General features: G+C 44.9%; 6 protein-coding genes across 9 annotated transcripts in view; 4 read left to right on the top strand and 2 right to left on the bottom strand.

Moving 5' to 3' along the window:
- The window catches only part of slc26a5 (solute carrier family 26 member 5), a 21,562-nt gene extending 7,846 nt beyond the window's left edge, over positions 1 to 13,716 (bottom strand). Inside the window, exons 1-4 of one of the 4 annotated variants that reach the window (XM_056589278.1) lie at positions 13,503 to 13,716; positions 6,431 to 6,609; positions 2,377 to 2,516; positions 1,795 to 1,905 (exon numbers count right to left, since the gene is read on the bottom strand). In XM_056589278.1, the coding sequence (XP_056445253.1) occupies positions 1,795 to 1,905; positions 2,377 to 2,516; positions 6,431 to 6,609; positions 13,503 to 13,529 (457 nt within the window). In that variant the 5' untranslated portion in view covers positions 13,530 to 13,716. The other 3 variants (XM_056589277.1, XM_056589280.1, XM_056589281.1) reach the window with 3 other exon arrangements.
- LOC130381616 (histone H4) lies at positions 9,476 to 9,873 on the top strand. The gene has a single exon (XM_056589292.1). It carries the CDS (start codon positions 9,514 to 9,516, stop codon positions 9,823 to 9,825), a length of 312 nt encoding a protein of 103 aa, XP_056445267.1. The 5' UTR covers positions 9,476 to 9,513; the 3' UTR covers positions 9,826 to 9,873.
- Positions 10,486 to 10,936, top strand: LOC130381615 (histone H2B 1/2-like). Its single transcript, XM_056589291.1, has one exon. The coding sequence runs from the start codon at positions 10,511 to 10,513 to the stop codon at positions 10,886 to 10,888; it is 378 nt and encodes a 125-aa protein (XP_056445266.1). The 5' UTR covers positions 10,486 to 10,510; the 3' UTR covers positions 10,889 to 10,936.
- On the top strand, positions 12,751 to 13,469 carry LOC130381613 (histone H1-like). The gene has a single exon (XM_056589289.1). The coding sequence runs from the start codon at positions 12,803 to 12,805 to the stop codon at positions 13,418 to 13,420; it is 618 nt and encodes a 205-aa protein (XP_056445264.1). The 5' UTR covers positions 12,751 to 12,802; the 3' UTR covers positions 13,421 to 13,469.
- Positions 13,717 to 14,308: 592 nt separating the features above from the next.
- LOC130381614 (histone H3) lies at positions 14,309 to 14,941 on the top strand. The gene has a single exon (XM_056589290.1). It carries the CDS (start codon positions 14,376 to 14,378, stop codon positions 14,784 to 14,786), a length of 411 nt encoding a protein of 136 aa, XP_056445265.1. The 5' UTR covers positions 14,309 to 14,375; the 3' UTR covers positions 14,787 to 14,941.
- An 842-nt stretch (positions 14,942 to 15,783) lies between these two features.
- tmem19 (transmembrane protein 19) lies at positions 15,784 to 23,843 on the bottom strand. The gene is made up of 8 exons (XM_056589286.1): positions 23,659 to 23,843; positions 23,315 to 23,475; positions 22,949 to 23,062; positions 19,884 to 20,021; positions 19,685 to 19,761; positions 18,721 to 18,898; positions 16,575 to 16,784; positions 15,784 to 16,400 (listed from the first exon to the last, which is right to left on the bottom strand). Exons 2-8 carry the CDS (start codon positions 23,439 to 23,441, stop codon positions 16,240 to 16,242), a joined length of 1,005 nt encoding a protein of 334 aa, XP_056445261.1. The 5' UTR covers positions 23,442 to 23,475; positions 23,659 to 23,843; the 3' UTR covers positions 15,784 to 16,239.
- Between the last annotated feature and the right edge of the window lie 1,853 nt (positions 23,844 to 25,696).

Raw genomic sequence — 25,696 nt, 5'->3', positions numbered from 1 at the left:
CACACACACACACACACAAACAGGAGGGCATAAAAAGGAAGTAACAAAGAGGAAGTCACACACACACACACACACACACACACACACACACACACACACACACACACACACACACACACACACACACACACACACACACACACACACACACACACACACACACACACACACACACAGGGAGTCACACACACAGGAAGTTACACAACACGATTATTGACACATGTAACAGATAGTGTCATGCTACAGACTGTAGCTGTGATAAAAGAGAGACTGTAGCTGTGATGAAGGACAGACTGTTGCTTCAATAAAAGACAGACTGTAGCTGTGATAAAGGACAGACTGTAGCTGTGATAAAGGACAGACTGTAGCTGTGATAAAGGACAGACTGTAGCTGTGATAAAGGACAGACTGTAGCTGTGATAAAGGACAGACTGTAGCTGTGATAGAGGACAGACTGTAGCTGTGATAGACAGACTGTAGCTGTGATAGAGGACTGATTGTGATAAAGTATTGGCACAAAAAACCCAGCCTTAAATTTAATTTCGTGCTGAATTATGAAAACCTTAAAATATCTTTCTTTTATTCTTCCTCCCTTCCTGCTTCTGCAACTGGGTGGGTGGACTCAGATTCACGACGAGGGCAGGGAAGGATTTATGATCCATCAAAGATAAACACGCCAGACAAAGGAGTGGCCATGAAGATAGGAACAATCTCGGACTACTGTGCAATGTACCGTGACGACAGAAGCACCTATTCATGAGAAACGCTAAAGCCTTGCTTCAGAGCTATGTCCCGCAGATTTACACTAGGGCTGAAACATTTGGGGAAATAATCGAATTACGATTATTTGGACCAATATTGCCTATTTTGACCAATATTATCTATCTAAAGTTCCTTATGTTCTTCTCTTATTGACTTAACAAGCAATACATCATTCTATAGTATGACCAACACATTGGAAGCAGTGAACATATAAACTGCTCTTTCCTTTAGGCCTGGATAGATAGATAAAAAAAAAATAATCGCAGCCTTTGCGATTTGCAAATCGCGTCCTATTATTACTCCCTCCCGCTCCCTCCGCTCAACCTCTGCTGGACAACTATGTATCCCCACATCGCGACTCATTACAATGGGTGCCCGGTCATTCAGCTGTTCAGTACCCAGGCTCTGGAACTCCCTCCCCCCACACATAAAACAGTCAGACACCATTACAACCTTCAAGTCACAACTCAAAACTCACCTGTTCAAACTCGCACACAACGTCTAACTGATCACTGTCTTGATTGTTTGTTTGTTTTGTTTTGTTTTTCCACAATGTCTTGTTTTTAACGATTTATGATGATTTTATGCTCTGTAAGGTGACCTTGGATGCCTTGAAAGGCGCCTCTAAATTAAATGTATTATTATTATTATTACATTGCGACGCTGGTTAGAATCCATTAATCGTTCCCTCCACGTCTTAACTCCTAGTTATCCAGCCTCCTAGTCGCTCCCTGGACGCCTGGCGCTGGTCCAGCAGTGGCTCCGGGAGGAGCCCTGTGGACCGGGCAGGAGGTCAGAGGTCAGAGGGTGACGCCACAGCGGAGGAGGCTGTACAGCTCCTCCTCTTAGGAGGCACTGATGGTTCCTCAGTCATAGAAGCTCTGGTTCCCTCCGGAACAGCAGCCCAGGACCTCTGGGGACCAGCACGTAGGGTGGGGTGGACCACGGGGAACCCAGTGGTGTCGCAGCACTGACCCCCTGACCTCTGACCTCTGACCCCTGACCCTCTGACCCCCTGACCCTGGGGCTCACCGACGGAGATGTGTCGGGACGTCCCGAAGAAGGTGTAGAGGAGGACGGGGTAGAAGGAGGAGTAGAGGCCGTAGACAGCGGGCACCGCCGCCAGCATGGCGTAGGCCAGACCTACACACCGAACACACACACACACACACACACACACACACACACACACACACACACACACACACACACACACACACACACACACACACACACACACACACACACACACACACACACACACACACACACACACTGGAACCTTCCCATCGTGGTTTGTTGATGTACCCCCCCCCCCCCCCCCCCACCTTATCTCTCACTGTTAAACAAACAGTTGATCTGAACTCACACTGTGGGCAGCACTGGTAGTGTGTGGTAAGAGTGTGATGCGTGGCTAGTGTGTTGTGTGTGGTAGTGTATGTTGTGTCAAGTAGTGTGTGCTAACAGTGTGTTGTTTGTATAGTGTGTAGTGTGCAGCAGTTCGCAGTGTGTGTTGTGTGCAGTACTGTGTTGTGTAGCAGTGTGTTGTTGTGGAGTGTGTAGAGTGTGGCAGTGTGTAGCGTGTAGCAGTGTGTATCGGTGTAGTGTGCGTACCCTGGGGCAGCTGCACCACGCCGGTGCTCAGCCCGGACATGACGTCGTAGAACAGGAAGGAGCGGAGCGGGTAGGAGGGGAGCCAGGACAGGATGGGGAGGAGCCGCACCGCCACCCCCCGGGCCCGCTGAGAGGTGCACCTGGGGGTCAGGGGTCAGAGGTCAGAGGTCGGAGTAAATGGAAAATTGACTGCATTTATACCGCGCTAACCCGTGGCCACTCATAGTTTCGTCCGTTCATGCACACATTCACACACCGACGGCGGTGTCAACCACGCAAGGCGTCAGGCAGCTCGTCAGGAGCAGTCAGGGTGAGGCGCCTCGCTAAGGGACACCTCGACACTCAGCTAGGAGGAGCAGGGGATCGAACTAGCGACCTGCCGGTTGCCAGCCAACCCGCTCTAACTCCTGAGACACAGACGCAGAGGTCAGAGGTCAGCTGCTGAGACGCTGGCCAGTGGATCCGACACACACCAGCAGTCAGCAGATCATTAACAGAGCGGAGAGGTTTACTACGTTACGGTTAGCTGCTTTTGTGCCACCAGCTCGCTAACGAGCCATGAAGAGGCGTAGATAAACACAGACAGGTCATCAAGGAGCAGGTAGGGGTTAGACACAGGGCTGTAGTGGAGGGTAAACGCACGTAAACGCCGTTTACGCACCTCTGGAATTTAGGAAATAGCGTTTACGCACCTCAAAGTTCCCTGTGCCTTGTATTCTGCCGTTGGAATAATCGGAAATAAATTCAGCATCATTTTAAAAAACCTAAGACAATGTTTCATATTGTTGAACAAATAAACGCTGTAATCTGAATCATTTTCATCTTCGCTGTAGGCCTATGCTATTATGGTCTGTGACCCTCAAATCAGTGCCTTGCGGCTGCGGCAGCGACACCAATCAGGATCCAGGAAAATATGTAAACAGGAAGTATGTAAACACATGGCCCTGCGCGTTGTGGATTATCATGCCTGCCTACCTGTCATTAATTAGCCATGGATATCAGGCGATTTTTGAAGAGACCTTCGAGTGCTCCCACTCCAACAGATGCCCGAACAAGGCCTCAAGTACAAAGTAAGACTGAAGATGATCAATTCACATGAGTTGTTTTTGTGATTTATAAATCAATTTTACTTGACGAACTATTAAGTGACTACGAGCATTCAGATTGGCCAATGCGTAGTCATGCTATCCGTGTACTGCCCACGTCAAAATGAGTGAAAGTCAGTCAGAGTTTTACTATCCATATTAAACTCCGGTTTCGGCGTATCAACTTCGCTATAGCTTGGTCGCTATGTTAAAGCCTCAATTTGGAGATGCGAGGTTGGCAGTTGCAGCCGTGGACTCCGCGGCTGAACCGTGGATCGGGCGGCTGACGCAACAAAAAAATATAGTTTAATTAAATTCGGGCGGTTGGCGGTTAAACCAATAAAAATATAAATATTTATACATATTTGTATTTTATATATTATAAATATTTTTATTTTATTATTATCTTTAAAGTTATTTTCCCAGCAAACTGGCCTGTTCCCTAGAGGAGCAGTATGGGGAATCCAAGTTGAAACAACTTGCCCAAAGGTTCAGACTTGATAACAGAAAAATTCTTGAAGGCTATAGGGATTTTAAGGATAACTCAAGCATCATTCCAGAAAACCTTGCACCACTCCTGAATATCGACCATCTCATTCCAGTTAGCACTGCTGAGTGTGAGAGGGGGTTCAGCTTAATGAACATCATAGTGTGCCCCCTGAGATGCAGTCTGCACTTGGTCACAGTGTCGTCCTTGATGTTTATTCAACTGAATGGCCCACCACTCAGCCAACACAAAGTTCAATCCAACACGTATGTGAAGTCCTGGCTGGTGAAGCACAGGGGAGCCATGAACCCCAGAACACGCCCCTGCAAGGCAGGACCTGACGTGGAGGACAAGGAGGCCCTCTGGGTACTACTGTGAAAAGCATGCATACTAATACACACACATACACACATGCCATAGATAGATAGTTCTTAATCTACACATACTTTTCTTTACTGTTGAAATTTGAATAACTTGAATAAACTACAAACACATTCATTGACTGTCATTGATTGATTTAATATGACTTTAATTGATAACATAATGGAATATAGCCAGGCTAGCCTTACAGAGTCGCAACACTTTGCGTTGCGTTGCGTTGTGTCGAGGTCGGTCTGATCAAAAAATTCATAGTTTACCCACCTCTAATTTGACCACTACAGCCCTGGTTAGACAGTACAGAGGCAGGTCATCAAGGAGCAGGTAGGGGTTAGACAGTACAGAGGCAGGTCATCAAGGAGCAGGTAGGGGTTAGACAGTACAGAGGCAGGTCTTCAAGGAGCAGGTAGGGGTTAGACCAGGGATGGGCAACTGGCCGCCCGCGATCCAAAAGAGAGAGACAAAAGCTCTTCAAATTAGCCTACCCATATTTGTTTGAGGAGTGAATTTGGCGTCATCAAAATTGGTAAGCAACGCCTTTAACAGTCATGCGGTTCCTCTCGTCAGTCCAAGTATTTTTTATTATGGAAATGATCCGCTCAATTGGAGGATTTGTGCCAGGCAGACACATCGCAAACTGAAGAGTGTGACATATTACGCATAAATGCACGTACATCTCCGCCCAGCGCTCGACTGGTTTTCCACCAGCATTCCACTGTGCGACCATCCCTGTGTATGCCCTCACGGATGAGGTTTCGTCGAACGATTTAATGATCGGGCTATAATAAAACCATATAGGATATGTAATCGCTGACAAAAATGGACATTTCATAGTGGTTGGTGGAAACACCGACTTTTTACCAGAGCCACAACTACACAGAAATCGGCACTCAAAGTGTCTCATGCTGTTTCGCTGGAGCTTGCCAAAACAAGGAAGCCATTGTCAGAGGGCGAAATTGTAGTAAGTTGATTCTGAAGTAGTCGAGAAACTAATTCAGAAGTTGAGCCACTAACTCAGAAGTACAGGGCCGAGATTGAAAAATTGCAGGAGCAGTCTAACGATCGTTTCCAAGAGTTTCACGTGACGCAACCACGGATTGCGTTATTCACCGACCCTCTCTCTGGTGCTGTCAGCGAACGAACACCCATCAGAACTGCAGCTCGAACTCTGCGGTTCGAAACTGAGAGAGGGATTTCATTTTGGAGACTGCTACCAGAGGCACGTTTTTCACTCCTCAGGGATTTTGCTCTCTCAATGGCCAGCATGTTTGGGAGCACTTACATTTGTGAGAGAGGTTTTTCAATAATGAAGCACATTAGGTCAAAAGGGAGAAACAGGCTCACGGACGACACTCTTTTTCATCTGATGCGGATTGGATGCACAAAGATTGACATTGATTTTTGGTCTTTTGTGCGGCAGCAGGCGAAACCACAAGTTTCTCCTTAAGAGAGAGCCTGATTTAGGATACCTGCTGTGGGTGAGGTTGGCCATGTATATGGGGGAAATGTGTGTAAATTCAGAAAGTGGAGTGGGGGCAAAAATAAAATGCACTGAATATGATGCTAGTGGTTACACTTAATGTTGGTACACTGTTTTCAGTTTTGTGCCATCATTGAATGATGATGTGAGCCCTTTGCACTGAAAAAAATACAAATCACTCATATGGCTGTTCTAGTTTCTTTTGAAACATTGCATTTGAGCATGGATAATCTAAAATGTATCTATGTTGGTTCAATAAACATACAGACATATACATACATTATGTTTTGTTCTTATTTTTAATTATTTTGTAGCTTCTCTCATATCCGATTAGTGCACGTCATGTGGCCTTCTGATGATGATGAAATATTTTGTCCCTCTTATAATGAAAGTTGCCCATCCCTGGGTTAGTCAGCATAGAGACAGGTCATTAAGGAGCAGGTAGGGGGTTAGCCAGTACAGAGACAGGTCATTAAGTATCAGGTAGGGGTTTGACAGTACAGAGACAGGTCATTAAGGATCAGGTAGGGGTTTGACAGTACAGAGACAGGTCATTAAGGAGCAGGTAAGAGCTAGACAGTACAGAGACAGGTCATGAAGGAGCAGGTAGGGGTTAGACAGTACCTGAGTCTCTGGGCCAGCCTGTGTTTGATGGAGGTCTCCACTCTCTGGCGGCGATGGAGGAGCTCATCTTGAAGTCGATGCTCGTTGAACGCCGGGCGCGTGACGCAGTAGGTGGGCGGGGCCTCGTCATCCGTGGACACGCCCCCTTCCTCGTCCATGGTTACCTTCGACTTCGACCCCTGAGATCAGCAGACGTAGAGACCACTGGCTCAAGTCCCACCTCTATATATACAATTCTCCTTCATCAGGAACATTTTCTAGCACATAATATACAGTGAGATAGTTGTACAACAGATACAACCTGTACTATAGATGTACAACAGATAGATCCTGTACTATAGATGTACAACATTCATTAACATAGCATAAAGCTGTACAACAGACATAACCTGTAATATAGATGTACAACAGATATAATAACCTGTAGATCTACTCTCCACCCTGGACGTCAACAGGATAGCAGTCAAATTGAAACCACATCAGACTGTCTAGGTGGACTAGTAAAGGTGTACTGGTTAAGGTGTACTAGTAGAGAAACCAGTAGAGGTAGTAAAGGTGTACTAGAAGAGAAACCAGTAGAGGTAGTTAAGGTGTACTAGTAGAAAACACAGTAGAGGTGGACTAGTTACGCTGTACTAGTAGACACCAGTTAAGGTTGACTAGTTAAGGTGTATTAGTTAAGGTGTAAACCAAAGTAGCGGTGTATAAGTTAAGACGTAAGTTTACTAATGTACTAGTACTGACAGCTGAGCCAGGCAGTTGGACTGAAAGCGACCCGTGGTAGAGGAGTCAGTTCTACCGCGCGCCGCTGAATGTATCCCCGTATCGGTCACGTGCTTACCTATGAACCCCGAGTAAATTGAGGACACCCCGAGAAGAACGCGAGCAGAGCCGAGGATCACGGCTCACCACAAAGAGGAAGAACACGAACAGAGCCGAGGTCACACGGCTCACATCGAAGTGTTTACGGAGCCGATGGAGACCCGGGCGAGGGGCGGGTCGACGGACACGCGTCACACGCCGCTCCCTACGTCATGACTTCAGTCACGGGACTGAACGCAACAGTGTGGTTCCGGAGGTAAAAATCCCATTCAATTTCTCCATAGAGGTTTTGATTAAAGAAATGTCGTAACCATCCAAACGGACACTGCTATAGAGAATTATCTTTCGAAGGATACACACTATTTATGTAGACTCAATGTGAAGCACTTTGAGTCTGCCTTGTGTATGAAAAGTGCTACATAAATAAAGTTGCCTTGCCTTGCCTTGCCTAGACCTTTATTGATCATGTATGCATTGACATAAAATTGATATTTTATGATTATGAGATTGATTCTAAAAAACGGTTTCTTTGAACCTCGTTATTTTACATAGAGAATCCTATGTACAAAATATCAAATTATCTGAATAGTAACAAATCAGACTCTATATTAAAACACTACTGTACAGATAGTAGAGATATGTTACGCCTTAAATATTGTTATAAAATGTCCTTGTTGCGGTTTCATGGGACACAATATTTTATTTTGTCGAATTGTGAACCTAGTTGTGTGTAGATGATTAAATGACTGGGATGTTAAGATAAGGAATAATAAGGAAATATCTGGAAAGACGTTATCTGATTTAGAACACAACACAGAACCGCTTCGTACAGCCTATATCGTCCCAGCGACCAGCGTTGAGTTCAAACACGTCCGTCTGTTTCTGGGTGACTAATCAGGTGCAGAAAAATGTAGGGGTTCACGTTGTGGTCGACGTTTTGGGAAGTAGGACCCCGTAATAGTTTTGTTCAGTAGGCAGACTGTAGTCAGTATACTGTAGTCTGTAGGACTACTGTCCACAGAATTGTAGCATGCTGTTATTATTCACAGCACTTTTCTCGATTAGATGTAACATTCTGGCACGGCAGAGCAGTGAGGGTGGAGGCCTACCTCCGCCGCCGAACACTTACTGTTATTATTACCTGTTGTTAAGCTGTCAACCTGTCATGAATGTCTGGATGAGGAAATCCTCTGTACTTCTCTCATCTATCAAGAAGGTACGCCATTAACATGTCCATTACTGCCACACATTGAGGTGACTGCTTATGCAGTGTTTACCAACCTGTGGGCCACAAAACACGTACTGCACATAATGAATGAGTGGACAAATTGTCAATGTTGGCAATATGTAACAGACAAGCTCAGAAGAAGAATAAACTGATTTCAAGGGAAACCTGTTCTTAAAAATTTCTTTATTCTCTAGGAAAGGGACTTTCAATTCCGTGAACTGATCTCCCTTTAAGTAGCTCAAAGTCTGGGGGACACACACGACTGTACCAAACGGTAGGCTACTATAAAAAAAAAACTGTCGGAGCGAGGCTGGGACACACCACATGAAGTTGAACCTAGAGTTGAGGAGGCTAGAAAACCTCCAGCCATCAGCGCTGAAGCCACATGCAGACCATCTCAGAGAACGCTCGTTTGACATCTCATGTAGTTCTGTGTGATTTGGTTACTACAATTCCCGCCTCTTGCTACAAGTTCCTCCTCCTGCTACAACATCCGCCCCGTCCACGATCCGCTTCCTGTCTTGCAGTCCGCAGAATCTCGCACACTACAATATATATATATATATATATATATATATATATATATATATATATATATATATATATATATATATATATATATATATATATATATACATACACACACACAATACATACTACAATATATATTGCAGTATGTATATATATTTATATAAATATGTATACACAATAAACACTATACAATTCATAGTATTGTGTGGTATATAAATGTATACTATGTGTGGTATATGCATGTAATCAATAGTGAAAAAGTTTAACATAAATAATTAATAAATAAGATAAATAAATAAAAACCGCTTCAGACTGCATAAATAAATAGTATAGCGTTGTTAAATGAATGACGCCCATGAATAAATTGATGGTCTCGGAACACTGGGCGCGGCCTGTGCTGGAGCTCCCCCCCTTCGTCTCTCTCAGGTCCTCAACCCGCCTTTATAAACCCGGAGCAGGACTTCTAGGACAATTCACTTCAACCTCAATATCCTACAGAGTCATGTCTGGTCGAGGGAAAGGAGGAAAGGGACTCGGGAAAGGCGGCGCTAAGCGCCACCGTAAAGTTCTCCGTGACAACATCCAGGGCATCACCAAGCCAGCTATCCGCCGTCTGGCTCGCCGAGGTGGTGTGAAGCGTATCTCCGGTCTGATCTACGAGGAGACCCGCGGTGTCCTCAAGGTGTTCCTGGAGAACGTGATCCGTGACGCCGTCACCTACACCGAGCACGCCAAGAGGAAGACCGTCACAGCCATGGATGTGGTCTACGCCCTGAAGAGGCAGGGTCGCACCCTGTACGGCTTCGGCGGTTAAACATGATCACCTGCTCTCAAACAAAGGCTCTTTTAAGAGCCGCCCAAACATCATGAAAAGCTAACCTGCATTTGTCGTTCTTAAATTGATTCTCATGTTAATAAGAACATGGATTGTCGTCATTTTGAGTTCTAAAAAATTAATCCACTTATCAACATCGGTACTAAATACTGACTATCCCATCGTCTCCGGGTCATCTATGAACTCAATCCTCGATAAAAACCTTTTGGCGCTGAAGGGGCAGCGATCATTTCGGCCTGATCATTTATACCTTGAAAAGATTGGCCGATCGAGTCCAACCAATAAGTACATTGCTTTAACTCAAGAGGAAACAATGTCTATTGGTTAATCAGCAACGTAATCCATTGATATAACAAATATTGATATTTGTTTAAAGCTTTAATTTAAGCCATGTTTTGATATGGGTTTGTATACTGAACCGGCCAGCTGGACCAGTAAAAACCTAACCAGTAAACGTCTGAGATGAGATCAACTATGAAGCTGTTTAAACGTTTAGTTGAACTATTAAATGTTGTGGTTGAGAGGGGATACCGACCAGCTCCGCGTGGTCGCGCATTCCTTATTATTCAGCCAATCACAGAACGGGACCAACACTGTTGATTTGCATGCGCCTCCTATAATATTAGCAGCCAAACGCTGACCTGATCCTGATTTTAGCTTCATCATGCCTGATCCAGGACCCAAATCCGCGCCGAAGAAAGGCTCAAAGAAAGCTGTCTCCAAGACCGCAGTCAAGGGCGGCAAGAAGCGCCGCAAGACCAGGAAGGAAAGCTATGCCATCTACGTGTACAAGGTGCTGAAGCAGGTCCACCCCGACACCGGCATCTCCTCCAAAGCGATGGGGATCATGAACTCCTTCGTCAACGACATCTTCGAGCGTATCGCCGGTGAGGCCTCTCGCCTGGCTCACTACAACAAGCGCTCCACCATCACCTCCAGGGAGATCCAGACCGCCGTCCGCCTGCTGCTCCCCGGGGAGTTGGCAAAGCACGCCGTGTCTGAGGGCACCAAGGCGGTGACCAAGTACACCAGCTCCAAGTAAACTGACAATTTACAACCAATCCAACGGTCCTTTTAAGGACCACCCAATTCTGCATAAGATCTTTCCTTCTGACTATTAACTGCCTCCACATGGGGTTATATGCTAACACATTGGCCGCCGGGTAGAGTCGATCAGTTTGCCGGTGTTTCCTGTAACTATTTGGTTAGTATTATATACTTGGGCCAAACTCAAAACAAATAGCCTCCAAGTTACCCTTCCCGTGGTATGTCTCACAATAGCATACATAGTCGTTGTCAAGCGTATTGTCTCCTTGAGTATTTGTCCTGTCAAATACAAGCAGGCTGATTTAAAACCGCGATCCAAAACGTTTGAGCCTATTTAACAGCTGAGCATTGATTAAAACGGTACATGAACACACTCGATTTGTACAGTCTAGGTAGAAACTTGAATGGGTGCATTACAAATACAAGGTGGCCTTCATCTTAGTTCAGGGGGGTTGTCAAAATAAATATAGTTGCATAGTTTCGACTGATTTCTGATATGGCGGATACTAGAAAAAAAACGTGTCAGACTCCTTCCATTACCAATGTTATATTGTAGGAGAGAGTGGGGTAAGATTAGCAATTTTTTCTATGGAAGCACACCTTTATTTTAGGACGACCATCCAAATGATAACAATGCATATGACATAGGTGTGAAAACATAACTTCTCCTAAAAAATAAGTCTTGGGGCTCACCCGCAGTTTGGGGGTAAATTGACCGATTTACTCTTTCACGTTGAATGCATTTCCCTTTTCCAAATAGTCGTATATATTTTCTCATGGTAATGTTAAACAATGTAAAACCTGTCAATATTTCATTGTTTTGCCACTGCTCTGATGATTCTCCACCCTTGATATCCAGTGCTGGTCGGGATCCTTTCTTGGCATGATAGCTTTTCTACAATGTTAAAAACTATGAGAAACAAAATCAGTTAGGTAATGCTACATTGAAATACCACTTTACACTTATTAGAGCCTTAACTTAACTTAAGTTCAGGGCATCATGGTGGTGTGAGCTGAACAACTGGCTCAACTTACCCCCCAGCATTTGGCTCACATTGTCCCACACAGCCACCATTACGGAAAATGCCCAGTTTAAAAATTCCGGCTAATCGTTGCCTAAATTATTCCCATGGTTTTATACCTCAGCATATCACCTAATCACCTGTATGACATATTTTTCCTCGTGGATACATTTGCTTTGACATAGTCATTATACCAACTTTAACATGTGCTTCTCTCCATCACAGCCAGATATAATTGATTGGTGCTTCCTGCATTCATGGTCAAATGAAAAAAATAAAGTATACAGTTGCCTAAATACAGGGGATGAGTCAACTGACCCGCTGACTCAGTTTAAATCCACTCTCCCCAATATTACAGATGCTCTGTGGGCCCTTATAACGCAAGAGACCTAGATCGTGTGTTTACAAGCCACTAAAAAGGTTAATTGTAACCCTATTTACCGACCTCTCTCAAACGTTGCTCAGAGTAACATGTTTGTCCGAAGTCTCTCTCATGTCTCAAGTCTGTCCGCATTAACAACGTCGCTATGTGGTTAAAAAATGAATCTTAAAGAAACTTAGGCGCTGTCATAACCATGTCACGTCACAATATAATGTTTTTTTTATCATATTCTCTGAATATGTGGCGCATAAAACTCGGTACATATCAAGTTTAACATGTGTTCTTGTAGTTTATTGATGCAAAGGGGCAAATATTCGCATAGTCTTTGAATTTCACCCGAATTGAATCAAGGAGAAAACACAAACGACCCGACCTTTCTGACGCCCGCTGAAGCGCTTGTGTGACTGAGTCTGTACGGTTCTCATCGTGCGTATAAGGACAGCCCACCGGCGCCGCTCAGCAATACTTCTCATACAGACACTCGTACTAGAACTATTAATCCACCATGGCTGAAGTCCCACCCGCCGTCGCTGTCCCGGCCAAAGCCGCTAAGAAGAAGCCCGCAGCCAAGCCGAAGAAAGCCGGCCCCAGTGTGAGCGACCAGATTGTTCAATTCGTGACCGCCTCAAAGGAGCGCAGCGGAGTTTCCCTCTCATCGCTGAAGAAGTCTCTGGCTGCCGGCGGCTACGACGTGGAGAAGAACAATAACCGCGTCAAGGTCGCGGTGAAAAAATTGGTGGCAAACGGAACTCTGCTCCAGGCTACGGGAACCGGAGCGTCTGGTTCTTTCAAGATCAGCAAGACCGAGGTCAAGAAGCCAGCCGCTAAGAAGGTTGCACTGAAAGTCAAGAAGCCCGCTGCTAAGAAACCCGTCGCCAAGAAATCCCCGAAGAAGGTGGTGGCCAAGAAGACGGCAGCCGCCAAGAAGTCTCCGGTGAAGGCGAAGAAGCCCGCAGCGGCCAAGAAAACCCTGATCAAGAAGGCGGCCAAGAGCCCAAAGAAGGCAACGCCCAAGAAGGCCGCCAAGAAGCCCGTCGCCAAGAAGGCACCCGCGGCCAAGAAGGCTGCCCCGAAGAAGGTCGGCAGGCCCAAGGCGGCCAAGAAAGCCCCCGCCAAGAAGTAAACACTACACCCCCAAACCACAAAGGCTCTTTTAAGAGCCACATACATCTACCAAAGAGTGATTCTGTTGTCTATCGACATACCTCAATGAAATTTGTTTTGAGTTTCATCTCATCCGCTTATCCGGGGTCGGGTCGCGGGGGGAGCAGCTCAAGCAGGGGCCCCCCGTCTTCCCTTTCCCGGGCCACATTGACCAACTGACGGGGGGGATCCCGAGGCGTTCCCAGGCCAGTGTTCAGATGTAATCTCTCCACCTAGTCCTGGGTCTTCCCCGAGGTCTCCTCCCCACTGGACGTGCATGAAACACCTCCCAAGGGAGGCGTCCAGTGGGCATCCTTACATCCGTTCCTAGCGAACGCAATACCGCCCCCGCTGCTCCGATCCTCCGGCCAATCTCACGCTCCATAGTAGGCCTACAGCTGTTCGAAAAAAAAAAAAATCCGTCGCATGTATGTTAGGGAACAATATTTAATGTTGGAATCAAATCAACACATTTAAACCACGTTGCTACATACCGCAACTGATTTGGACCAAATATAAGATCATTAGCCATGGCGAATTGGCGTTTGAATTTTCCCGCCTAACCGTATGGGCACAATCGAGAAATATTGATCAAATTATTTTTTATAGTACATTCGTTACATATTTAATTTATACTGTTCACTTTTGTAATTCAACACATGTTGACGAAATAGCTTAAATTGTACAGACTATGGACACATTTGACGTATACTAAAAATGTACACACAAACGTAGTTGTAGCTTTTCTCTGTATAGTTAGGGGACGAGTCACATGTGACGTGAAAACCGAGCTTCATCCAATAGCATACGTTTTAGCCTCTACGCATTCTTCAAAACGGCCAATCAGCGTCTAGCGTTTGTTTGCTTCTGGTATATAGTCTCCTGCAGCCCAGAGAGGAGCACACATCGTCAAGACGAACCGCATCTAACCAGCCATGGCCAGAACCAAGCAGACCGCTCGTAAGTCCACCGGTGGCAAAGCGCCTAGGAAGCAGCTCGCCACCAAGGCGGCCCGTAAGAGCGCCCCGGCCACCGGCGGCGTGAAGAAGCCCCATCGCTACAGGCCCGGTACCGTGGCCCTGAGAGAGATCCGCCGGTATCAGAAGTCCACCGAGCTGCTGATCCGCAAGCTGCCCTTCCAGCGCCTGGTGAGGGAGATCGCTCAGGACTTCAAGACCGACCTCCGCTTCCAGAGCTCCGCCGTCATGGCTCTTCAGGAGGCCAGCGAGGCCTACCTGGTCGGCCTTTTCGAGGACACCAACCTGTGCGCCATCCACGCCAAGAGGGTTACCATCATGCCCAAAGACATCCAGCTGGCCCGCCGCATCCGCGGAGAGCGAGCATAAGGCGACCGCGTCACATCCCAACAACGGCTCTTTTAAGAGCCACCAAATACACTGAAGATCTTTCCTTATTTATCCTTCCTGGCTGAGGCCAAGCGACAACTTTTATGACAAAATGGTGCCCTCCAACGACGTTGAATCTGCTACATTGAAATACAATTTGCACTGATTGTATAGGTCTTTCTGTGATAGGACTACTTGGCTATAATGCATTCATATATAATACAATTTCACATGACTAATCGAAGAACATGTTTCTAAATCAAAATGATAAGTGACTACGATACAAGGATTCCATCACAATAGATTAAGATGGGCGGTGGGGTTAAGGAACAGACTTGTTTTTGCCTGGGTTATCCACATTTAGACGTTTACTTTCAAATACTTAATTTTGTACAGAAGGGAGGCAACTGACATAAGTAGCAGAATCCTAACTGTTGAAATGTGATACTTTAAATTATTTCCCCAAAACGTCCAATGCCCTGATTAAAATAATTAGCCGTAATAAGACGACTGAGCCAGAAGCAGGCGATTTGACGCTACCATTATCAGATATAAGTTTAAGACGTAATACGGCCACCTCGTGGGCATCGCATGTATAAATTGGAATGCTACTGCAACGCCGAGGAGCTCACCGAACTCCTGGGTGCAGTGACCACCACCCAGGCCGTCTTACTGCCCACGAAGTGATTCAGAAACCCGCCTTGACACCCTGAAGGATCTTATAAGAGCTGCCAAATCTTTACAGAGTGATGAATCTGATCAATACTAGCATGTCATGAAGATAGCTGAGCTTCAGCACGTCAAGCCTCTCAGCTGAACCTCATTAGCAGGTCAATTAGTCTGACATGAGATTCAGGTGAGAATCTTGTCAAATCAAACCGTGACAACTAAAGCAGAAATGCATTTTTATTGAACTTGTTTAATGTTCGACAGCTTACTGAGGTGAAGAAAGGAAAGTAGGGAGTTTGTCTTTAAAATGATTACAATTCGATAACAAAACCAAGATGACTAGCTACTTACGAAGGTAATTGTGTAGAAGCTAAACACATTCAAAAAATCGAACAGTATTTGCTTTTTTTGATGCAGACCCTTCATCGTTTAGATGGTTAAATAATGTTTCTTTTAAAACTTGCATCTCCACACACTTAGGGCCGTTGGCCAATAGGAAACAGTCACTCTGACCATCCACAATCAATTCCCATCCCCCAATTTTTTTAAATGAAGGTTTTTAATTTAGTGTTCAATTTGAGATGCATGTTACATTACATTGCACCTTAAATCATGTAAACATTCCAGAATCACATTCATCATCATGATAATAATATTACACACAAGAAGACACTGAGGTTCAGAGAAGGTCAGGATGACTCCATAGATGTCTGGGGGGGGGGGGGGGGGGGGGGCTAGAGGCTGAGGGTGGGGTCTACACAGGGAGGGTGGTGGTGGGTTGGGTCTACTGCGGCCAGGCGCCCCAGGCCAGGCCCGGCAGGATGAGTGCGACCAGCAGGGAGGAGAACAGGTTGACGGCGTTGTTGTCCAGGACGGGTTTCCCACTGATGTGTCGGGTGGTCATCGACTCGTAGCTCACCACCTTCCCCACGCTGCTGTCGAAACCTACACACACACACACACACACACACACACACACACACACACACACACACACACACACACACACACACACACACACACACACACACACACACACACACACACACACACACGTTAGTGGGTTGCTCCAAGCTATAAACTGCATGTTAGCACTCAATTTCTAGCGTTAGCTCCTACCTGAATACTGCATGTTGGCTCCCAGGAAGGAGTCCAGAAGGGATCCCAATAAACCGGCCACGCCCCCGTACAATATGATTGGCCACTGTGGATTGGCCAGGTTCAAGTCGTTGACAAAAAGCAGCTGGCTAACAAAGTAAGCCGCACCCACAGCGAGGCCACCAAGGAAGCTGGCAAACAATCCCACGGAGGTCACGCCTCCGTTAGTACCTGAGGGGAGGAGCAGGTTAGCCCATGCTAAGACAGGAGAGGACATGCTAACACTAGTCCATGCTAAGACAGGGGAGGACATGCTAACACTAGCCCATGCTTATACAGAAGGACATTCTATTTAATACAGGCTTTGCCTTATGGCAGGGTTTTTCAACCTTGGGGTCCCGACCCCATGTGGGGTCGCCTGGAATTTAAATAGGGTCGCCTGAAATGTCTAGTATTGATAAAAAAACAAAAAACAAAAAAACACTACAAATAATCGTACATAACTGTCTCCTATAGGCCTACTTTCATTTTCTCGAATATAAATCTAGTTCAAATAAAATGAGTGCCGCGATCACGTGACTGCACAGTTACATTACTTGAGTTCAAGCTCAAACCTATAAAATGTAAACACAAACTTGCAATCAGAGTGTATAAAACAAAATGGAAAGATTTATTCGCCCGCCTGGCCCTGTCCCTCCAAAGACAGTTCGAAGAGGAACTGTGGCAGAGACACAAAAGACACAGCGAACATACGACCAAAGTTTCATTCAGTATGGATTTACAAGTGTGATGGAAAGCTACGAGGAGAAGCCGAAATGTCTGCTATGTACTAAGGTCCTGTCTGCCGAGAGTATGAAGCCAAACAAACTCAAAAGACACTTTGAGACACCACACAAAGAGCATGTCGGCAAACCAAGAGCTTTTTTCAAAAATAAATTTGCCAACCGAACAAACAGCAAGTGTAGGCCTATTTCAAAAAGGCTGTGACTGCTAGTGAACGAGCCCTGAAAGCTTCACTTGAGGCGAGCTATCTCATTGTTAGGAATATGAAGCCACATAGCATTGCTGAGACTTTAATATTGCCAGCTGCCATCAAAATGGTGAACACGATGTGCGGGGAGGAAGAAGCTTAAAAAAAAAACAAAAAAAAAAAAACTAAATTGCGCCCATCGCAGACATACTGCACCAGGTCGTAACCATAGTGAATTACATCAAGCCACATCCTCTGCGCGCAGGTCTGTTTGCAACACTGTGCGCCGACAGGGGCTCTGAATATGAAAATGTACTATTTCACACAGAGGCACGGTGGTTGTCGAGAGGTTACGAGCAGAAAATGTGCCTCCTTGCATATATACCGGACATCTTTGGAAAATTGTCAATTTGTGCACTTATCCTGGCTACTCTGTATTTGTTCACAGTATAACAAACATGTTAAAAAAAAAAATCTAAAAAAAGAAAATTCTCTGGGGTCGCCAGAAATTGTTGATGTCAAAATGGGGTCACAGCCCAAAAAAGGTTGGGAACCACTGCCTTATGGCCTTGTCACGTGCACACTCTTGTGCGCTCTGAAAATTTCAGCAATGCACAAATTAACGAGGGCCCGCCCACAATCCAAACGGCTCAGTGGTGCACAGCAGGGTTTTACAAACCTTTTTTTTCAGCAATTGCTTGAGCTTGCTTGAATAACAACAGAACCATCATAGATCTAGAGTCATAATAACAGAACTATCATAGATCTAGAGTTATAATAACAGAGCTGTCGTTGGGTTTTGCTCTTGCAGTGTCAAACCGTCTCCTTTATTCCTAGTAGCAGCATGTAACCATGGCAACAGTGGCTCACATTGTTGTAAGGCAACCTGCAAAGAGTGTTTTCCTGGTAATCTGGATCCCACATTTAAAAAACGTGCATCTCCAAAAGGTAAAGGACCTCTCTGACGACAGTGGACGCTAGAAGTCACATCCAAACCAAACCATCAGCCCCTTTTCAACCAGTCACAAGCTTCAAAGTGGCCCAGGGACCTGACACCTTGTCTGCTCGCTCGCTCGCTAGCATTAGCATGCTCTTGGGTAATGCAGCCACAGCTTCCTCAGAAGATTCACACAACGACATGCCTGGTTAACGACGTGAAATCAACGACTCAAGCCCTGATTGGTCACAGCGGCTCACCTGCGGGCACCTCCTCCCAGGTGGTGATGAGTCTGGGCCGTGATTGGCTGAGGACGGGCCCGACCTCCGAGGCCCAGGTGTCCCCGGTGCTGCAGGCCAGGGCCCCCAGCAGGGCCAGACTCATCCAGGAGGCTGAGTAGTGCTGACTGAAGTCCACAGGGAGCTCCCCGGGACCCGCCTGCAACAGAGGAGCTAACATGCTACGCTACTCATCTCAGGTGGTAGAGGAGCCAACATGCTACGCTATTCATCTCAGGTGGTAGAGGAGCTAACATGCTAACCTATTCATCTCAGGTGGTAGAGGAGCTAACATGCTGCCCTATTCATCTCAGGTGGTAAAGGAGCTAACATGCTAACATGCTGCCCTATTCATCTCAGGTGGTAAAGGAGCTAACATGCTACTCTATTCATCTAAGGTGGCAGAGGAGCTAACATGCTACACTATTCATCTCAGGTGGTAGAGGAGCTAACATGCTACCCTATTCATCTCAGGTGGTAGAGGAGCTAACATGCTACCCTATTCATCTCAGGTGGTAGAGGAGCTAACATGCTACCCTATTCATCTCAGTTGGTAGAGGAGCCAACATGCTATACTATTCAGCTCAGGTGGTAGAGGAGCTAACATGCTACTCTGTTCCTCACCGGTGGAAGAGGAGCTAACGTGCTACTCTGTTCATCCAGATGAAAGGGGAGCTAACATGCTACTCTGTTCATCTCAGAGGGAAGAGGAGCTAACATGCTACTCTTTTCCTATCTCCGATGGAAGAGGAGCTAACATGCTCATCCAGATGGAAGAGGAGCTAACATGCTACTCTGTTACTCTCAGTTGGAAGAGGAGCTAACCTGCTCATCCAGATAGAATAGGAGCTAAAATGCTACTCTGTTACTCTCAGTTGGAAGAGGAGCTAACATGCTACTCCCTTCATCCAGATGAAGAGGAGCTAACATGTTCTGTCATCATTACCTCGATCATGTAGAGCAGAGCGAGCTCTGTGGGAACGCCTCCGTTACAAAACACCTGCACCCAGTTCCTCTGACCTCCTGGGGGGGGGAAGAGAAAGAGAGAGAGAGAGAGAGAGAGAGAGAGGGGTAGAGATCTGATTAACTCCTATGCCGTACATAAACCAGTGTCTATAAACCAGTGTTTAAAGGCTTTGACCTACCCTCCTTGTAGTTGGCGTCGATCTTGCTCTTGACTCCGCCTCCCCAGCGGCTGAGCCGAGACGAAGAGTAGAAGAAGAAGAGCAGCGAGACGAAGAAGCTGAGGTTGGCCATGCACAGCACGAAGCCCACCAGCACCGCTGCAACATCACATTTCATGTTAATATACCATTATAACATGCCATCATAGCATTATAACATAGCATTACAACTAGGGATGGGCATAATTAATCGATGCTCGATAATCGATCGTTAAGAAATGCGTCGATCAATTTATATTGTTATCGATCAAAAGGACGTTGTGTTGCATACTGTGAGTCTTGAAGCATTTAATTGAATATCACTATGTGGGAGAAATACCACCCTGCCGACTGGTGGAAAGTGAATGGAAGAAGGTTCCTGTCAAAGTTAGCGCGACAATGCCTCTGCATCCCCGCAACTTCGGTCCCGTCAGAGCGGGTGTTTTCTGCTGCTGGACTGACAGTTACAAGGCTGCGTTCGCGTCTGACCCGCGAGCATGTTAACATGCTTATATTCCTAAGCAAAAATATGTAGGCTGGAGTTATGCTATGGACAGTAGGGACAGTCACCACCGTATGTGAGTCGCTCTTTTTTTTCTTAATGTGTTGTCTCTCGCTCCGCTTTTCTTTCGGTTTGGTGCCTCTTGGAGTCGTTACATTTTGCCAAAACTGTGATATTTTAGCAACAAGTTCAGCCTTATATATGTTCAATAAGGTATTGCTTTTAGATAGACTAGTTCATGCAATTGTTTGTAAATGGGTGGCTCATCTTTTTGTTGCGAGCCTTTTCCGCGCGCCGGCTGCAGCCTATAGGCATTATATGTCGGCCTTTTTTCCCCCGTTTTTTCAAAACAGTTATACCGTTTAATGCCCACTTTTAGCCTACTGCCTTTGTTTGATTATTGTTGTCCGATAAGTTGGCTACTTATTGTAATTGGAATAGGCTACAGATTTAGTCTTGTTGAATCGTTTCCAAACCTTTAAGAGCGCCTGTAGGCGGCTAGGCGCATTGTTCGGACTTTACGAGCGCCGCATAGGCCTATAACCTATAATGCCTGTATTTATTATTTTAAAACTGTTAAACAGTTGTAGGTCTCCAAGTTAACTGTATTGTATTAATGTTGGCCCATACATTATTGTTGGAATAAAGCTTTCATTGATAAAAACATGCTGCTTTTTCTACCAACGGGAATTTCAATATAGCCTAGAAAAAAGTAAATGATTAATCGATAATTGATCGATAACTCTAGCGATGCTCGATCAAGGAAATTTCTTCAAATGCCCATCTCTAATTACAACATAACATTAAAATGTTATCTTCTAATAGCAACATAGAACATAGCATTGTGGCATTGGAACAACTCCTAGCCTCATTTCAGCATGCCATTAGTAGACATTCTTTACTATTCAATTTATATTAGACTCCGGAAATTTGTTCCAACGGCCCTAATATATATATATTTAAGCAATAGATCACGACAGGCTGTGGTATGTGCTCATTATACCACTGTTAAGGGGCGTTGTCCGGCCCTGACGCGCAGCGGAGGGCCGGCGACCCCCTTCACAGTGGCATAATGAGCACATACCACTGACTGAAGTGATCTATTGCTTTTATACAACAGTTACTATTATGGCAAAACGAAAGTCATAGACACACTACATTTAAAAAGAAACCAAGAAAGTCAAAGTAGCCGTTTTATTAAAGAATACAAAAAAGTAGTCCCTCCTGGCTGCCTTCAAAATGCACGACGGTCGCTATGCAACACACTTTAGCGTCTCTCCGAGAGAAGGCTCGGCTAGAGCTGTTCGCCGGCAATTTATCCTATGGAGCAGTTCACTCGCCGTGTGCCTAAGCTTTCGTTAGTCTCTCCATCGCCTTGCTCACTCCGGGAGTAACAACATTTACACCCTCTCCATCATCCAACATATGTTTTACTTTGTAACTGTTTCTACTTCCAGGCGCGGAGTGATATGCAAACTTTCACAAAATGATCGGGCGTCATAGCAGTTATGTATACGCTCATTATACAACAGTTAGGAATCAATCAGATCGCTGGATTTAGGCCCCCCGTTGTATAAATATATACCTAATATCACACATAATAGATCATATGACTGTCAATACCTAAACCCAACTCTAATTATCACCCCCTAGGAACCAAGTGACCGACCATCACCTCCTAGCATGAGAAAGCTTTTGTATGTAAAGAAAAAAAACATCATTTGACAGGTCATATAATTTAATCTAATCTTCAGCGTTTTATTCCGAGAATCTGAAGTCTTGTGAGCAGACTGCAGACTGAGTATGTGTTGGAGGCGGGCCACAACTTATGAAAAGCTGTCTCTGTAGAGATGGATTTGGACTTTGAAGGGATGAATGAGTGTGTTGATCCGACCCTTTCGTCTCTCACAGCACCACGCTGACGTGTGACGTGGGAGAATTCTGACATTCAGCCCACTGTGCTAATCGATTAAAGGAGCCACCGTCTAGTATAGGCGGCCCTCTGTAGTCGGACAGGGATCCACGCCTGATAGGACACTGCTCACATAACGCTCCCGTTAGAGGAAATAAACATCAAAAGAGAACGCAAGACACAATCGATTAAAGATGAATATTGATCGTGACCGTTTTTATTTTATTTTTTTACATTTATTTTTTATTTATAAAATAAAAAAATTTTTTGCTACTGAGTTACTAACTCTTGGAAAGTAATGTGTTAATAACTCTTAGTGAATACTGATTAAGAGAATGCGTGCATTGGAGAGCTGCTGGTTCATGTTTGACAACAGACGTGTTACTGTGACCGAGTCCTACATCCCACTACACGTTAAAACAGTTAACAGTTTACGTTAAGACGTAATCCATAATCCAGACTCTCCCAATATACTGAAGATAGAGAAGATAACTGAGGTAGCCCTCTGAGATCTATGGGAAGTCAAAGATAGCTTGCTTTATTTTTGAGTAAGCAGTGGGCGACAAGTGAGTGAGTGAGCGAGTTAGTGAGTGAGTGAGTGAGCGAGTGTGTTCCTAACCAATGGGAGCTCACCTCCCAGCGCTCCGGTCCAGTCTAAGCTCCGCCTCTTCACGGCCCTGATAGCCAGCACCAGTGGGACCAGGAGGGACAGCAGCCATCGCCACGGCGACACCGGAGACAGAGTCCCTGGAATCACATTCAGTTAGACAACATACACAACACGGGTTTAACACACACAACACGAGTTAAACTCAACATGGATGCTATGTTTATAGTTTGCAGTGATATATAACATTAAAACTGTGTGTGTGTGTGTGTGTGTGTGTGTGTGTGTGTGTGTGTGTGTGTGTGTGTGTGTGTGTGTGTGTGTGTGTGTGTGTGTGTGTGTGTGTGTGTGTGTGTGTGTGTGTGTGTGTGTGTGTGTGTGTGTGTGCTGACCGGAGTAGGAGCTGATGATGATTGACAGGACCCAGAAGCAGAGGCTTAGGGAGAGGGTGGCGCAGAGGATGATCATGTCGGTCACCATCTTGATGTAGTCCTGCTGGCTGTTCGCTTCATACTCCATGGTCGGGACTCGAACAGGGAACCCAGCGGGATGGCTGGAGGGAGAACAGTGGACATTATATAATGTGATTCTACACTCCTGAATGAGTGATTTATTAAATAAACCTTTAGATAAAACCTTCCGTCACTATCTAACCCGGAGTTTTTCGCAACAAACCGGGATACTACACGACAAACAACACGTTAATAATTGTTAATATAATACGGATAAAGCTCACCACAACACCAACTAATCCCCCGACCACCATCCTTCACTGATACGAGATCCACTAAAGAGAGAATATTAAACCACTAAAGAGAAGATAACAATAAATATAAAGAATAGTAAACCAGACGAGCGCAAAGCGAAGAGATCCGCCTAACCGGAAGCGTGAAGCGGAACTATTAGAGTGACAGACCGGATCATGTGATTATATATGATCTATATATATTGTATAATAAAATATTACACATGATTATATGTTAGATATGATCATATAATATACATGATTATTTTATTATTGGATAGTAACCCGAATTAACCTGATTCATTATATGAATTAGCATTAGAGGATATTATCCTTTGTTATGTTTATTCATAATCATGATTGTGATAGGTTATCATTAACTTAATAGACCCAGGGCACCAGCAAAGTTATAAAAGATATTACCCTAAACGTATTATTATATATTTTTCACATTTACCAGTTTGCATTTAATTATTATGATATACATAATGATATATTACACAACCTGGGGTAGCGTTATCTATCTAATATAAATATCACTTATTAATATCAATAGAATGTAATCTTGTAAACTTGTACATTTTTTTAAAACAACACTGTCACCAATTCTGGTTCACAATGTTAACAAACTCATTGGAATGGATACTGGTTGGTTTATTGATTGAAGAAAATACAAACAAACTAAATAACTAGCTGCTAGTGATGGCTCTCATTAGGCTGAAGTACCGGAGGAAGACATCGGGAAGGACAGGCAAGTCTCAACATAGGACTGACTAATAACAACACAAATATATGTACATAAACATAAGTATACACACCCGCACAAAACTGGCTTGAACACAAACACATAATTCATAATCCTACACACACACACACACACACACACACACACACACACACACACACACACACACACACACACACACACACACACACACACACACCACACACACACACACACACACACACACACACACACACACACACACACACACACACACACACACACACACACACACACACACACACACACACACACACGTATAGCAGAGAGCTTCATTACCTTGCAGTGGATGAAGAGAAGAGATGTCTGAACCCCAGGAGGAGATTTTATAGAAGGAGGTCCTCCCCCATACACACACCCACACCCACTCACCCACACACACACACACACACACACACACACACACACACACACACACACACACACACACACACACACACACACACACACACACACACACACACACACACACACACACACGTGTACACACATTCTCACGAATCACACACACACACACACACACACACACACACACACACACACACACACACACACACACACATCACACACACACACACACACACACACACACACACACACACACACACACACACACACACACACACACACAAACACACACACACACACACACACACAACACACACACACAGACACACACAGACACACACACACACACACACACACACTTCTCTGAGAAACCAAAATCAATTCTGAAGAAGACCTCTCTATGAAACCCGTCTGTGTTGAAAGAGTGGAAGATGCATTTGAATTGGAAAGAAAGAGGCCATTATTGACCTAGTAATTGAGTTTTAGTATCGATACGGTGTCTCGCCCTCTGGGGAATCAAACACTCAGCACCGTGCCTAGCTTATCTGGTTTATTACTTAACTACTACTGCTGCTGTACAAGAACAACTATACCACCTTAATACTACTGCTATACTAAGAGTATACTACCTTAATGCTACTGCTATACAGTGTACTACCTTAATACTACTGCTATACTAGTAGTATACTACCTTAATACTGCTATACTAGTAGTATACTACCTTAATGCTACTGCTATACTAGTAGTGTACTACCTTAATACTACTGCTATACTAGAACTAATATACTGCCTTCTTAATACTACTGCCATAATAATACTATACTACATTTATACTGCTGCTACACTAGAACGACTTTACTATCTTAATACTACTTCTATACTAGTACTACCTTAACA

This window comes from Gadus chalcogrammus, chromosome 4 (assembly GCF_026213295.1).
Source record: "Gadus chalcogrammus isolate NIFS_2021 chromosome 4, NIFS_Gcha_1.0, whole genome shotgun sequence".
Taxonomy (NCBI): domain Eukaryota; kingdom Metazoa; phylum Chordata; class Actinopteri; order Gadiformes; family Gadidae; genus Gadus; species Gadus chalcogrammus.
The sequence above is the reverse complement of the archived record's forward strand: the minus strand, read 5'-3'. Positions and strand labels throughout refer to the sequence as shown.